The sequence below is a fragment of the Tinamus guttatus genome, unplaced genomic scaffold (assembly GCF_059628265.1).
Source record: "Tinamus guttatus ecotype Peru unplaced genomic scaffold, ASM5962826v1 Tinamus_guttatus_pri_ptg000004l, whole genome shotgun sequence".
NCBI classification, from domain to species: Eukaryota; Metazoa; Chordata; class Aves; order Tinamiformes; family Tinamidae; genus Tinamus; species Tinamus guttatus.
In genome coordinates, this window is record NW_028288538.1 from 14,761,315 (window position 1) to 14,776,929 (window position 15,615).

Here is a 15,615-nt window from a genome sequence, read left to right on the forward strand (position 1 = left end):
ACGGTTTTTTTTACTAAGTGCCTGGGTCATTTTTCTATACTAATGCAGAAGAGAGGTTCTCTCTGTACGAGTGTATTGTACTTACCATTCCAATAACTGTGGGAGCTGATGACATAGAAGAGGCTGTACAGAGTATTTGTATATTCCTAGCTCAGAGGAGAAGCTGTTCCAGTGTTGGGCCTCTTTAATATAAGATGTCCTAAAGGGCATAGGTAGGTGAAATTCAGCCTAGATTAGGCATGTTTGATTTCCTTGTAGTGGGTCAGCGATTGGAGGGGGTGCAATGTATAATCTGGGAAGAAAGGTTTAACTCAAGTTATGTTTTCTGATGGCTTTGAGAATATTTAGAAATATTCAGCTATTATGTTTTATAGAAGAAATTATTGCTTGTTGATTAGAGTTGACAGAGGAGCTGAAAAAATATTTTTAGATATTTGGGTATTTATTTATTTATTTTTACATTGAACAGGCATTTTTCTGCCTCTGTTTTAAAGTAGTTAACATGTGTAGAGTACAAAATTTGAAATGATGATACCGACATTGAGGAGGATGCATATGGGCATTTCTAAGTTACAATAAACAATTCGTCTCCCAGGCTGGAGTGAACAACTGTCGTGGCTCTTGAATGTTGGCAAGAAAATGAAAGCAACTTGATACAGCTTTCTGAAGTGTGCAGGGTGGCTTCTTCTTTGCTAAGACACCTGCAATACCTGGATGGAATTTAATAAACTGTTGCAGGTGAAGGGAATCTGGTTTTGCACATTTTGTTATATTATTGTAGCAGAAAGGAGTGTGTGTGTTCAGCAAGTGTGAAGTTTTTGGTATTTTTTGTGGGAACTTTTTTGATCCTCTGCTATGTAGAAAGTTTTAGGGGTTTTGTTCACTTTGGGAGTAACTGTGCTGTTTTTTGGCAAGATAAAATATATCTACGAGAACATTGCTTTGTTCCTGAGCTCTGCCGAGCAAGCGAGGTTTAAGCTAACACAGCTGAGGCAGGTGAAGGAGGACGGTGCTGGAGCTGCTGCTCACTGGTGACAAGTGCTAATGTGACTGTGACTGAGGCCAAAAAGCCAACCCTGCCATGGCAGGAGTCCCCTCTCAGTCCCCGCACCCATGGAGCTCCATCACTTGTGCCATTCCATGCATCTGGAACCCACTCAGAGACCTGTTTGGGAGGTCCAATCTGGACTAGAGCTAAACCATAGCGCCACAGAAAAGGTTAGTTTTGACAAGGGCTGGCTCCCCGTGTGCTGAATTCTTTATCTCCGCAGCACACACGTGAGCACAGTGGTAGGGCAGGGTTGGAGCATGAGAGTTGGGCTCCGCTTTCCACCTCAGCAGTGGAACGAGCTCCTCAGCTTTTGTGCTGCTCCGCATTCCTGGAGCCAGAGCTAGCAAAGATACCACTTCACAGAGATGCACATTGTTAAAAGCTCTCCAAAAATGTGCATGTCATGAAAATAATATTTGTTTTGTGCACTGGTGGCCAATTTTCAATGGGTTTTTGATTATGCTGTGCTTTGTAAGATACCGCTGCATTTTGCAAGAGCATCCATGTCAACAGTTTTAACAATTTTAGGAATTGATTTAAAAGGTTAGTTACAGGGCAGCCCAAAGCTAGAGAGCATCTCTCAAATCTCATGGAGACTCTCTGAGATGGGGTTTGAAGAGGAAAATATTTTTGAAAACTAGGTTTTCAGCCTTTCTTGGTGACACCTGTGCATTGCATGAGATGAAAGTTGACCTGAGATCTGTATTTCGTGTTAGGAAATATCAGACACATCCCGTCAGGAGTCAGGCCTGTCTTTCATCGAACAGGAACAGCATGAGTCAGAGAGTAAATGTTCTTGCAGGAGGCAGTTTTGTCTGAAGTACATTTTCCTCATCACAGAACTTTTTACCAGCTGAAAATGTTATTGATTTTGCCGTGCATTTGATGGCGATACAGCAGGAATGCTGTAGCTTGCTGACCGCTGAATTTGACACAGCTCTCAATGCAGAGTGCAAGTTCCAGACTTTGTCTGAAGCATTCGTCTTAACCCTCAACACCATTTCTGACAGTCCCAGAGGGCCTCAAGGGTGAGACCTCCCCTCTGGTGCTTAGCGGTTTGTGCTTTCCATCAATTTTAAGAGCTGAGCATGTACTTGGGTTTTGCTCGGATCTTTCTAAGAAGAGTGGGCTAAAAGCAGACAGGAATTGCGGGGTGGAGGTCAGGGAGATGGGGGACTGCTGTTTTCTTGTAAAAGAGCACATAACATGGTAATTCCAATCTCTTGCACAGTACCCAGCTTTTCTGCTTCCATCTTTACTTGAGGAATACAGGGATCACTCAGGATGCCTGGTTGGCACATGGAGTCTCTCATTCAATAGGCAGTTTCACACACGTGTCAGTCTTGCTACTCGTTATTGGAGTATAGAATCCTAGGAACTGATAGCTCTAGGATCATAGGCTAATTACTTCAAAACTGACCTGGGTTGACTTGCAGCTATTGACCTGAAGAGAAGTAAGGCATTAAATGCCAATATTGGTACTTTAAAAAAGACGGCGAAAATGGAGTGGAGAAAGCATTTATCATTGAGAAAACTGAAAACAGTGACAGTACATATTAACATGCTTAATAAAAGCATGTATGGAGTTAAATTTTGAGTTGAAAAGTCTTTGTTGTAAGGAAACAGAAAAAGAGATTTTTTTTCTTTTTGTTTTTGTTTTTTTAATGAGGAGGTCAGAAACACTATAAACAATGTAATTCTGCACTTGTGATAACATTCCTGCTGAGCTACATGGGATTATTTTAGAATCACTCATAAAAATCTTAATTGTACTTTGATTTTCTTTAATTTTAAAGAATGATCAGGATTCAAGTATGTTCAGCAAAGAACATTAATGAATCTTTAAAGAAATAGATGCCTAATGCTTTTTAAATCCTCAAAATAGAGAACTGCTAATTAAAGTTTTTTTTTTTTAATTCAAAGACATTCAGTACTTACTGGACTGAAAAGATCTGAACATAGGAAAATATAAATGAGATGTTTTTCAAAGTGAAAAGTATGTAAGGAGACATACTCAATAGTCAAGATTGTCACAATAAGTGTAAACATCATAAAAACTGTTGGGAAGTGTGTTTCTGTTGGCTTAATCTGACTGGTTTTTTTCTCTCCCCAGATTAAGTTTGACAGTGATGGTGTCTGCGTTTGCTGTGAAATGCAGCACCAAACATCAGGCTGCAGTAACCTGGGAGAAACACTGAAACTGAACCCTCTGCAGGAGTGTAATGTTGTGAGGTTGACCCTAAAGGTGCGTTATGAGAAGCATCAACAGTTTGTTCTGGTTTTTAACAGTGAGTGTGGTATTAAGACAGAAATGTGTGGTGAGAGTACGTCCTGCTGTTCTTCTGGGTGTTTGTGCTCTCTGATGTGCAAAGAAATTAAAATGTCTCCCAAAAGAAATTAACGCTGCTATGCATGAAAAGGTCCTGTGTTGTACACTTAGTTATCTGTATTTGTGTAGGATAATTATTGTGATAGAGTTTATTTAAGAAACACAGGTTACATTTGATTATGGCAGACCCAGATTCCAGGAGGTGTTAAAAGAAATAAGAAGTATTAGCAGAATGTTCTTCAGGTGAAGCTTTGTTGAGGGAGAATGGTAAGTGTTCCTCTGAGTGCTGGAATCTTGCTTATAGTCTGTCTGCAATGTTATTAGAAGTATAAATCCTATAGTGTTTTGTGTTACAACTATCCAGATAAAGAATGAAGAACAAATAATACAGTATGATTCAATTATATCCTAATGTAATTGCCAACAAATTTCTTCACTTAATTGTCACCAGGCCAGCAAGGGTTGGTATTACATTGCTTTGGAAGACAGAAAAGAAACCCTAAAAGAACTGGCCAGAGAAAAGAACCCTGAGTACCTCAGGGTCATTAGCTTTGTTTAATTTAATCATAAAAAGTAAGTCTGCATCTAAGACTCTCAATTTCCAAGTATAAATTTTAATAAAGTTACTGGTCTCTAAAGGAATACTGTAGTGACATTCAAGGAAATAAGGAGGTTAAGGCTTTACGCTGTGAAGGGGGTCTGAAATCTCTGAGTTACATATTCATATCTGAAGCGATATTTCAGAGCTCAAAACAGGTAGAAGCACTAATAACGTGTATTGCCTATCAGATATTGTTCCCAGTCAAACAGGACTAAGAGAAAATACCAATGGCCACTAGTCTTGTGTACACTCAGTTTGACTTTGCTCATGTGTTCTGCATGATCTGTATTGAATGTCTATTTATTTACAGTTCAATTGAAAGATACAGTTTCTTTGTGTTATCTCTACTGTGATTTTTGAATCATCTCTTCCCTTCTTTGTAAATCAATGCCTGCCTCTTGTTTCCAAACCCTGAATGAACTAGCCAGATATTTTCACTGAGGACACAAGAAATACCACTATCTATGATCATTCATACATTTACATCTACATTTCTCTTTTTTCTCTCAGTGTGCATATATATATGTGTGTGTGTCTATGTGTGTGTTTAAGTGTGTGTGTGTATATATGTATATATATAAATGTGCATGAGCATTGTTTGTAAGAGGGAACTGAATATGGGGTTTGTGAGATTAATGCTAATTTTCTGTGATTGTTTAATACTATGATTTCAGCACAGATTTGAATGCTGTACAGCAAAAGAGGCAAAGATACTCTGCTGTTTCTGTGTTTGTAAGGGCTGGTAACCCAGCTCGTTCTTAGGGCAGTAAATGGGCAGCTTTGTATTGCACCTGGCACTTGTGCCTGCACAGCTCCGGTGACAGCAGCTATTGCGTGATGTGACAAACACTGCGCTCTCAGGTCTCATCCACACTTTGCTGCTGGAGAGAAGATTTCCTGGTTAGCATCCTTCACTGATAGACTCATTTTGTATGCAGGTCTCTGCATTAGATTGACCTAAACTAGTCACTGAAAATAAGGTTTTTCGCTTTCTTCTTCATACTCAGGGTCAATATTCCGTGGTGCTGAACACTGTTGATGTCTCAGAATCGTGATTTTAACAATAATCACACACTTCTAGCACAGGTCTGTCCTTATGTTCAGAAGTTGCTTTGATAGGATTCAGTTCCAGCCCAATTAATGTAAAAACAAGTGGTATCTATTTGCAAAATCAATAAAGAATTAGAAAGGTCTATTAAGATGCAGGTGCTCAGAAACAATATAATGACCAGGGATGCGATAGACTTACAGTGTAGTTTCATTAGCATAAATTGAATCTGCTGTTCTGGAGAACTGCCACCGAAAGCAGCAGTTCTGTCTCTGGCTGTTTCCTCCAGCGGAGCCTCTTGTGTTGCATTCAGCATCTGTGTGGTCATAAGATGAATCATTTCCATGAACTGATCTGATCCAAAACCCATCAGCATACCCAGTGCTTTCACTGAACAGCAATGACACTGAGCTTTATGCTTTCTTCTGTCATATGGAGCCATTTTGGGGATTATTGAAATTTTAAGTCTCTGCCTTGCTTCCACCACGATGACAGAAGCAGGGGCACCTGCCTGCCTGCCCATTGCTTCCTCCCTTTCCTCCATTGTGCCCACTCTTCCTTTGAACCAGCCCTGGCATTCCCCCAGCTGGATGTTGAGCCAATTCAAACTACTAACTTGGCAAAAAACTATTTTCTATTAATTTGTTATTTTTTCCTTATTTTTCTGCCTAACAGCTTGCTCTTGCCAAGAGCCAGCCCCAATTCCTGCATCCCATTTCCTGCTCGGAGGTGCTCACTTCAGCTGCTGCTTCCCCCCTGCCAGCTCGGGGCCTGTCTGACCTGTCAGGGAGCAAATTGGTTTCAGCCACTCCATGTCCTGTGTCTGTCACATGAACATGTCCATCGACATCAGGGCTTCACACAGACGTGTGCCCCTTGCTGGCCACTCTCGACTAGCGACTGCTCTGAGCAGTGCCATGAGTGCAAGAGATGGTGGATTCAGCAGAACTCTGTTTTAGGGAGATGTTGTGTTTGTAACCAAAAATATAATTTGAGGCCAGTGTAAGGCTTTTACAAGTGTAGTAGAGGATACTGTGATACAAGGGAAATTTGTTTCAGGACACTCCTTTTAAGATATAATGAAATTTGAAAAAAAAAATCTGTTATGGGAAGATATATAAGAAATCCTTTGTCCCTTGCTGCTTAAAGCTCACATATGCATACGTTTGTCTTATGGATGGACAATTTTTTTCTCAATATTGTAAAAACTGTTAAAGTAGAATCTGAGCTGAAACATGATGCTGCAGAAAAATATGTTTTGCTTCATGTTGTTTGGAATGCTCTGTCTTGCAATTAATTGAACCTTACAGAAATTTATATTTTAAGTTTCAGAGGACCTAACACAAAACTTCTTGGATACTACATAAAAGGAGTATTATTTAAATAATATCAAATAAGATTAAATAAAGTTTCAGTCTCATGTAAAATAGTATGCTATATTGCACTTTTATACCATAAATCTGTTTGATGAAGCATTAACCATGTCTCTGTTTACTGTTTAAAGTACACGTGAAACCCATACGGTTCAGAACTGATTCTTTGTGTGTGCAGGCTCTCTTCCTACTCATATGACAGCTAGTTTGCTTACTGCTTCTCAGACATATCCATTTAGAACAACTGAAGTTATAATTTGCGCTAAAAAGATTGTTGTCCTCACACAGAGAGTCATTTCATGGGTGAAAAACCTTTACTGCTCATTATCTCTTTTCAGGTTATAGTGGTATAAGCAGTGAAGCACTGTAATTGAAGCCAATCAAGGAGAAAATAAATTGTCTTTATGGAATTGCAAGAGTGAGACTAGTTTTAGCCATTGATCAGTGTGGATTTTTAGATCCTCATGTTCAGGGCTACTGATTAGAGAGCTCTTTTTACACATTGACAAGCTTTTCTTTTTTCTTTTTTCTTTTTTTTTTCCTTTTTTTTAACTCCTTTGGTTGTGTATTGAAAAAACTCTCGGAAGGGCAGGGAACTTAAGATTCTCCAAGACTCTGAATCTTTTATTTCCATAAGAAACCAATCTACTGAGCAGTCAAAATGGGAGTGTTTCACAGAGTGCAATGAAAAGCTGGCAATTCAATAGAATTATACAGGCTAGAACTATTAAAAAGTACTGGGTTTATTTTCTTTAACTTAGATTTTGGTAATATGAGCAAAAGCTAAAATTATTTTAAATATTGTAAACAAAGAAATAATCAAGGACAAAAAAAAATGATCTGTGTTTTTTTTCTTTTTGAAAAAAGTAATCTTGGCTTTTCAATGTCCAGGAAATACAGCTAAACTTGAGCATTGTAATTGTTGCAAGTCATTGTTGCAAGCCGCTATGGAGCTGCTGTGCAAGGAGGGTAGAAGTTTTGAAGCGTTGCCAGTGTGCAAGTCACTTTTGCTTTCTCTAGCTGTAGGGAAAGGAAATAAAAAATCTGGTGATTGCAAGCAATGGATAATTTTAAAAAATTATACCTTTACTATAAAAACACTTCAGTTTTAATTCAAGGATTCCTTTTTTAATTCTGCTTTGTAAACAGAAGTACTTATTGTTGCTGTTTTAAATGCAGTGAAACAAAAACAAACACTTGGCAATATGTACTTACTTCATTAGCACACGTTAAAATGCCCAGATACAGCCCCTGCTTTTCTGCCTTACCTAAAAACATATTCCTTTGATTCTGTTTGAGATGCATAGAATATCTAATATCGGATGCAGTCCTCAATTTCACACTAGCTTTTCAACTGAATTTTCTTAAACACAAACAATATTCTAATTTGCAGATTTCAAATATTGAAAGTAATGAAATTGCTATATGTATTTTTTTACAAGAGGTCTTTTTCATAGTATCATTCTAGTGATAGCTGGACAGTGATAGCTATGGTGTTGTGACAGCAGCAATTTGTGTTTTGCCAGGGAATTGGAGAACTTTAAATTTTAATATATCAAAGAAAATGTCTAACATTAAATGAATTGCTGGTATGTTGGTGGGGAGGGAAGTTTGAAGTTTGGAAGAAGTTTGCTTCTGTAATTGTTCCTTTGCTGATTGGTTTAAGAGAAAATATTACAGGTTGAAAGAATTTCACACAGCTAATTAATATCATATTAAATTCATAATGACTAACAGTGTTGTTATAAAATCTGCTAAAATTATTTGCTGTCATTCGTGCCCCAGAGGTAGGAGGTGACATTCTGCTGCCTGTCTTTCACAGGACCTGTTGTTCAGCGTGTGCGCTCTCAATATCATCTCCACCATCGTCTGTGCTTTGGCAACAGCAATGTGCTGCATGCAGATGGTTTCTTCTGATCTCCTGCAAATGGTGAGTTTCAGTGACAGCAAGTGGTCATGTCCATCATCACGTATTTCCCTAATTTATGTGTCCTCATTTGTATCTACTTGTTGCTTTTATGCTTCTGCTTATTTGCGTGTCTATGTGAGTGTGAAAATGTTTGTGTACAAGGTGTATTTTATCTGTTTGCATAAATACAATGTACAGATGTATGTGCTGTGTTTCAAGGGTTAACAGAGAGTTAATTTATATATAGATATATATATCTTCTCTTTTATCTGATTTAGTCTTGATGAGCTTTTGTTAGTTGCTGTATGACACTCAGTGAGTGACCCTGAGCAGACTGGGGACCTTTCAGAGCAGTTAAAAAGCAACAAGACCTGCCTCTATTTTGTACACCATGGACCAGGTGCCAGGTGTTTTGGGTATCAGGATGGCAGATAAATGAGACACTTGTTCAGGACTGAACATTTTCATTAGTTACTCTTTCCATTACTGTCCTTCTCCTTATTAATAAATTATGTTTGAAGTTGTTAAATGCTCACAGCTTCCATTCAGGCTCTTCAAGTCCTTTTGGGCTGAAAGGTGTTGATTGCTCAGAGTGCTCAGCGGCTGTTCTTCAGTCACTTAGTAACATATCACCTATAATCTCTTATAAATAATGGGTGCTTGCATAACTAATAAAGGAATGATATTGGCATTAAGAGGAAACAGAGAGCAGACAGCTTTGGGGAGAATCCCCTTTTCAGGTGAGCTGTTAGTACTGCTATTTTTCTCAGTTGCCCATTTCCTAGGAATATTATAAACTATTGTGTTACATTTTAGTTTCCTTTAGTTTTGTACTGGCAAAAGTATAAATCTTGAGATTGTTTTCAGAAACCAGGTTGAAATTTTATGTACACAGGAAGTCAAAATAAAGCTTTAAATATTTAATAATAACCATTAAAAATACAAAAGACAAAATATTTTTCCTCACTACTACCCTTACTTTCTTAATGTATTTTATAGAAATTACATGCATGAAGAAATCTTTGTTGAATTTTTAGCATATCTTATTATATGCCAATTGGAGATTGAGAATGATTTAGGTTCTCATTTTTCAATTAAACTGTTGGAATCTAACTTCCGATGGTTAGATGTTATTCTGGAAGAAAGAAGCTGAAAACAGGAAGGGATAAGAAAGACAAGAACAGGTACATTGCCGTTTCTGCGATAGTTGAGATGTTGCATGTGACACAAGACTAAGAGAATCACTTGGGGCTTTGTTTTTTTCTGGCTGAGCCCAAAAGTATACTTTCCTAGGTTGTTTCTTCTTGTGATATGCAGTAATTTCTTTTTCCTTCACATCATCCTTTCTACCATTAAGAATATACAGTTGCTGCAAGAAAAAAAAATCTAAAATATTTTCCCAGTTGCATTAGAGCTTTAAGACTAAATGAAAAGATGCAATAATTATAGATGGAAATTGCTTTTTTGTGTATTTTACTGCTTTGGACAGTTTAAGACTGCACTTCATTACAGGACTCCCCAGAATTTCTCTTTCCAAGCATAAAGCCCTCCTGCAGGTTAATGTACATCAAATCAGATTATGTAAAGCTTCTGTAATGTGAGGAAACGTCCCTTGATAAGTAAAGCTGTCACTTCCGAGTTACTTCAGTTATTGCTGCGGGCAGATTTCAGTTTTCATCTTGTGTGACGAATCCTACTGCATTGATACTCACTAGTGCAAGGTGAAGTGTGAAGTTCACCTGCTCCCTTCTTCCCTCCCTCCGAAGGTGCTTGCTCGGTGCTTGTCCTAGAGCATCCTCAACGGGCAGTGATACCAAGCAGTGCTTTCTCATTTATCACCATCACTGTTCATCGCGTTACATGATATCTGAAACAAGCTCTTGTTTTATAAAGGCAATAATGTAATGATGCCACATACAAGCTGCAGCGTTTAATTGCTGTTGTCATCAGCCATAATGATAACTCAGTGTGTCATTAACTGACTTAACAGGCTGCATGCATTGCTAAAATCTGTACACAAATATTTAACAAATCCTTTGCATACGGCTGCATTTAAGTCACACAGTGCAGTCATATTGCGTGATCTATGAACTTAAACTTGTTGATCGGAGTGGGGCAAAGGTCCCACCAATTTGCATGTTTGGAACAAACTACTTTTTAAATTGAGAAATTGCCTTTGGATATATAAATATAGATAGAGAGAGAGACCTTCACATATGTATTTATGTATATCAGTATATAGCAATATATATAAAAAGACTGAGGTTGTGCAGTATCTCATGATTTTGAAAAAATTCGGAAAGAAAGAAGACTATGGATTTTTTTAATGTTAATATGAAGTTTTAAAATAATTTCAGGAGATTGAGAATAAAATAAAAGCAATTAGATGATTCAAGCAGTGAACATTTTGACAGGAGTTGAACCTGCTAAAGGTTTAAATGTCAAACAGCTCTTAACTCTGTGTATCACTTTCTTCTCATTCTGCACATCATCTTAAAATACTTGATTCAATATATTTATCTATTACATTTCAGTATGTCCTAACAGACTAAAAAAGATAAAAAGAGAAATTACAAGCATTATGTTGAGTTCTCAAGTATCTCCCTCAGCTTTTCTTCTTTTTTTCAAGAACACTTGCAAACTTTTTTCTGTTCTATAAAATAACTCTCTAATTAGCTTTTCTAATTCGAAGTTTTATGCTCTGTCCACTAGCACATTCCCTTTTAAATTTTTGTTAAGCAACAGTAGGTAATTATTTCCATCCATATTGGTAAGAGATTGTAAGCCTGTCTTGAGTATCAGCTGAAGTTGATAATAAATTAGAAATTAGAAAATAATACATTTTATGGTCTGTGCTACTATACGTGTGTCAGCTGGAAGAACAGTAGGGTAGATGAATTATCTCTGTCCAGAGGGTTTGTGTAGTGTATGTGTTCTTAACTGAAATAGTCTTTTCCGGTTTAAGGTAAGAGTTGTAACAACGGGTCAGTTTTAAGTAAACTTTACTTGTTTTAAAGTTCGGTGTTTTTGGAGAAATATGTTGCCATCTCAAGCTATCGATTACTATTGATTAAATGCAACATCATTCCCTTGTCAGGTTTCTCAAGATTTCTACTAGTGTAAATGATAGCAGATTTTTTTTCACCTAAGAAAAATCGAAATGGAAGCTGAACTGAATGAATACTTCACAGTGTCATGCAGTGTACAAAGCTGCAGTCTGAGACCATTTCTATTTTTCAGCAGAGTGGGTTTTCTGTTTGAATTGCTTTGTTTTTTTTTTCCCCAGTAGATGATCCTTTTGGCAGCCCAAATGGTGATGTGTGTGCACAGAAGCCTTAGCATGACTTAGTGTGTATTCAGTCTGTATGGCTTTCAGAACACTTGCAGACAGACCTTCTTTGGGAGCACCATGTCGGAGTCTTTGCTTTTACGTGAAGCTCAATGCTTCTTTGTGACTTTTATCTTTTCAAGGAGACTACTCACTTGGATTTTCTTAATTGCTTTTTTTTTTTCTCTCTATGGTAAGTCTTTATGATGGCTAGAAATGACACAATCTTCTGCTGTTTTGAAATCCTCTTCTTCCAAAGCCAGGGGGAGACCATCCAGATTCAGCGATGGCTGCATGAGATAAGAGTCAGGGTTTTGCCTATGCTGCACTTGTCCTCCTGATTGTTTGAAACTACACAGCGCTGGTGGCAGTGCTGGTGTCACGTCTCACAGGTTGAACTAACACACACATTGCTTTCTACATGTCTTTCCTTAAATAAGCTTTGCTTTCCCTCTGTCACACAGGGCAGTGGGGCGCTAGTAACGATTTACTGTGGATCCTCATACGCAGAGGACAGGCAGAGTGATTCCTAAACACATGTATAGTTCATGCTATTTTTTAGAAACATTTATTAAGTGCCATGGTATGTGTAGACTATAAATCACTTATCATTTCCTTTCACAACACATTTAAATAAATCTTTTATATATGAAGGAAAAAAATGCATATCAGAGTAAAAAATTGTGAAGAAATCAAAATGTTCCTTTATCTCTTCTAAACCCACAATGAGATTAATTCACAGTGTACTGAACTTATATTTTGTTATATAAAAATAACATTTTTGTTACTCTAGAGACTAATTATATTTAAGATTTTTCTGCATTTATCTAGTATTTCTATTAAGTCACTCAAACACTTGAGCACTCAAGCACCAGACTGTGCAGAGAATATGATGGTAGCTTTTCTATGCTCCTATTCCAGTGTATCATGTTGAAATAACTTTTTTTTTATCATGTTGAAATAAGCTGCTTTTTTTTTTTACCCCAAAAGTCTGTGAGGAGTTTAAATTCACATGAGAATTGGCTGTCAGTCATTAAATAATTTTAATATTTAACTGAATTATATCAAACCATAAATATTACATTTTGGGGGCACAAATCTCACTAGATTTTTGTGTAGCCCAGATGGCAGTCGATTTAGAAGCACTGTGTGTTTCCTCCCACCTCAACTGAAAAAGTATGGTAGAAGCCTTTGCCATAGGCAAACTCATGAGGTTTTTAGAAGATATACTGTTTTCCATTTTCCATTCTATTGCTAGATTAAGAAATATTTAGGAATATTTAAAATACAGAATGTTGAATTCAGAATATTAAAGATGTAGTGTCAAAGAACAGTACCTATGGGGCTACTGGCTTGTGATAGTTATAACATTCGCAATTAGAAAAGATGTAGAAAATACTCTTTCAAAAAAAAAAAGGAAGAAGATAACTTGTCCAAGAGGAGGACAGTTAATTAAAAAAGACAGTGCTGCAGACCCAGGTGTATTACAAACAGCTTTTACATTAGATAAGATGCTAATATTTAATTATACGCAATTTAAAATATTTTATTTCCCATCCCCAAGAACTGACAGATTTTTCAAAATGGTGTATGAAGAATAACATGCGGATAATGATCCCTGGAGTCTCTAAAGGGATTATTTCAAAGCTACAGAGTAAATGTATTAACATGATATGGAAGGCAAATGTAATTACATGCAGATATGAGAAAATACTCGAGATAAGAAGATTCCCTTAGAGTGCTATTTCAAACTCCCGTATGGCGGTTGCTGTTTGGGATATGTTGTAGCTGTTAACTCAGGATTCCTGGCCCTGTGGCATTTCCATGGCATCAACTTGCTGAGCAGCTATAGGGCACGTGGGCTGCAAGGTGCTCGTGTTCAGTGGAAATGGCCTTTACCCACAGGTGCTCTCCATCTCCCAGATCCCAGCTGGAAGGGCTTGCACACTGCCACATACCAGGTAACTTTTTCTTTAGGGAAGTCTATTTACAGTCTTTATCTGCTGTTTCTTCACTTCATTAATTGATTCTCCTCCAAGAACTTCTCCTTGCACATGTGATACCCCAAATGTAAATAATAAGCCTTGATCATTCCTGTTGCTTCAGTGACCCATATTTGGAAGAACTCTGAAATCTGGTCTGACAATAAATGGAAAGAGAGTTTCATAGCCTTACTCCTTTCTGTTTATTGGTGTTTGTTTAATCTTGAAAAGCTAAAAATTAAGAAAAAAGAGTCCTTTTCATTCCATAAAGCACTGCCTTCCTCAATGCAAATTGGAAGCCTATGCTTCCTGCTGCAGGCCGAGAAGGCCATTGGAGTCCCATCCTATCTGGCTGCCTCTGCAGAGTTCTCACTCAAATGGACCCAAGCATAACTGCATTTTGAGAAAAAGATTACCTCTTCTGCTGGAAACGTCATGTTCTCTACTTGGTGACATCTTCCAACTTCAGTATGAATTCAGGTCCAAAGGATAAGTACCAAAGCGCAGCACTGCACAGCTTCCATGTTTAGCCCGCAGCAACAGAATAGCATATTTTAGTCGTTCCTCGTAACTGCAAACCAAGTTAGACGCAAAGCAGCCCTCATTATTAAGTAAAGATGAAGACTGTTTAAATCAGAGAGTATGCCTGTCGGAATTTGGCTTGTCCAGATAGATGTACAGATTATGCCTGCTATGTGTACAGCACTTTGCACATCCTGTAGCCTATTATGTATCAGACACTTTCTATATGCTAAACTAAGACCATATTTAATTCAAGGACTGAAAAGTGCTCCTTGCCATGCTACGTATACACTGGTAATAAATTGAATGTCAAATTTCAGTCATGAGGTTGACTATTTCCTAAGAGAGCATCATGAATTCAGGCTCCTAAATCTGTATTTTATTGCTTGATTTCAGAAAATACCCAGCATCCAACAAATCCAAGCAGTCAGAATAAATATTGTGTTCGGGATTTCCAGAGCTAGGGCATACCTACTTCTACATAATGTTCAAAATAGCTATTGATAACCTTGAGGTAATGTAAAGTTTTTAACAGGGTTGGCTCAAATTGTGCAACCTCCTGTTTGTCCTTGTCTGCAACAATTTTCTCTCTGTTGCTTCTGTAGTAATCGGAGGTTCAGTCCCCAAAACGTGTCTTGGAGAGCTTCTTTGTGAGTTGTTTTAGAGTGTGAGCTATAGATTTTGAAACAGCATTGAATGCAGCTTGTCCTCGTCTGATCTTGTGAGCAAACAGACTGCCCCCACTCTTGGTTTTAGCAGTTCATGTTGCTCTGTCCTACTTGCCAGCCACTGTTCTGAGACTGTTTGGTGACAAGTGTCCCGTTAGCACCAAGGGTCCCGTGTGTGTGTTTCCCTGGAAAGGCCCCTGTCACTGTTCCTGTGCCTGGGCCAGCTCCGTTGGCTGTTTGCGTTTCCTCCTTGTGTCTCTTTCTGTGTCGTCTCTGGAGACTGCATTAAGTGTTTGCGCGGCCCAGCCAGCCCGCACCCTCCAAGCCTGACTCTTCAAGCTGTTTAAATGCAGTTCAGTGTAGGAAGCCTGAACTTTGCAAGCTAGAATAAGACATGGAAAGTATAGAATAAGATATAATTTAATTCTCACTTAATAGCTTTCTCAATGTTTTTTCAAGAATGCCTGTTCTTTGTGATAATCCCTTATATTTGATATTGCTTCATTTCCTGCTAGTCTACCTCTTACAGCCTCTTTTAATTTAATTGCTGTGCCTTCCAGCAGGATGATATCACACAGGTAAACTGTTATTTATGAAAAAAACAACCCCCCAGTATGTGCATCTTTCATCTCCATTTTTCCACCTGTTTTCAGCATTGGTATCACAGTGCTCATTGCCGTGTCGTGTGCTCAGAGTAAAGGGTCTTGAAAAGGCTGCCAGTGATTCCACTGTTCGACTGAACTGGATCTAAACTCAAGAGTACTTTCCTTCCAGAGCCACACTGCTACCCCACAATCCTTTCCC

General features: G+C 38.0%; 1 protein-coding gene across 2 annotated transcripts in view; it reads left to right on the forward strand.

The window, feature by feature from the left end:
* Positions 1 to 15,615, forward strand: part of ENTREP2 (endosomal transmembrane epsin interactor 2) — a 93,526-nt gene that overhangs the window by 62,214 nt on the left and 15,697 nt on the right. Inside the window, exons 4-6 of one of the 2 annotated variants that reach the window (XM_088519747.1) lie at positions 3,165 to 3,296; positions 8,225 to 8,332; positions 15,372 to 15,389. In XM_088519747.1, the coding sequence (XP_088375873.1) occupies positions 3,165 to 3,296; positions 8,225 to 8,332; positions 15,372 to 15,389 (258 nt within the window). The remainder of the gene's footprint in view (positions 1 to 3,164; positions 3,297 to 8,224; positions 8,333 to 15,371; positions 15,390 to 15,615) is intronic. The other variant, XM_088519749.1, reaches the window with a different exon arrangement.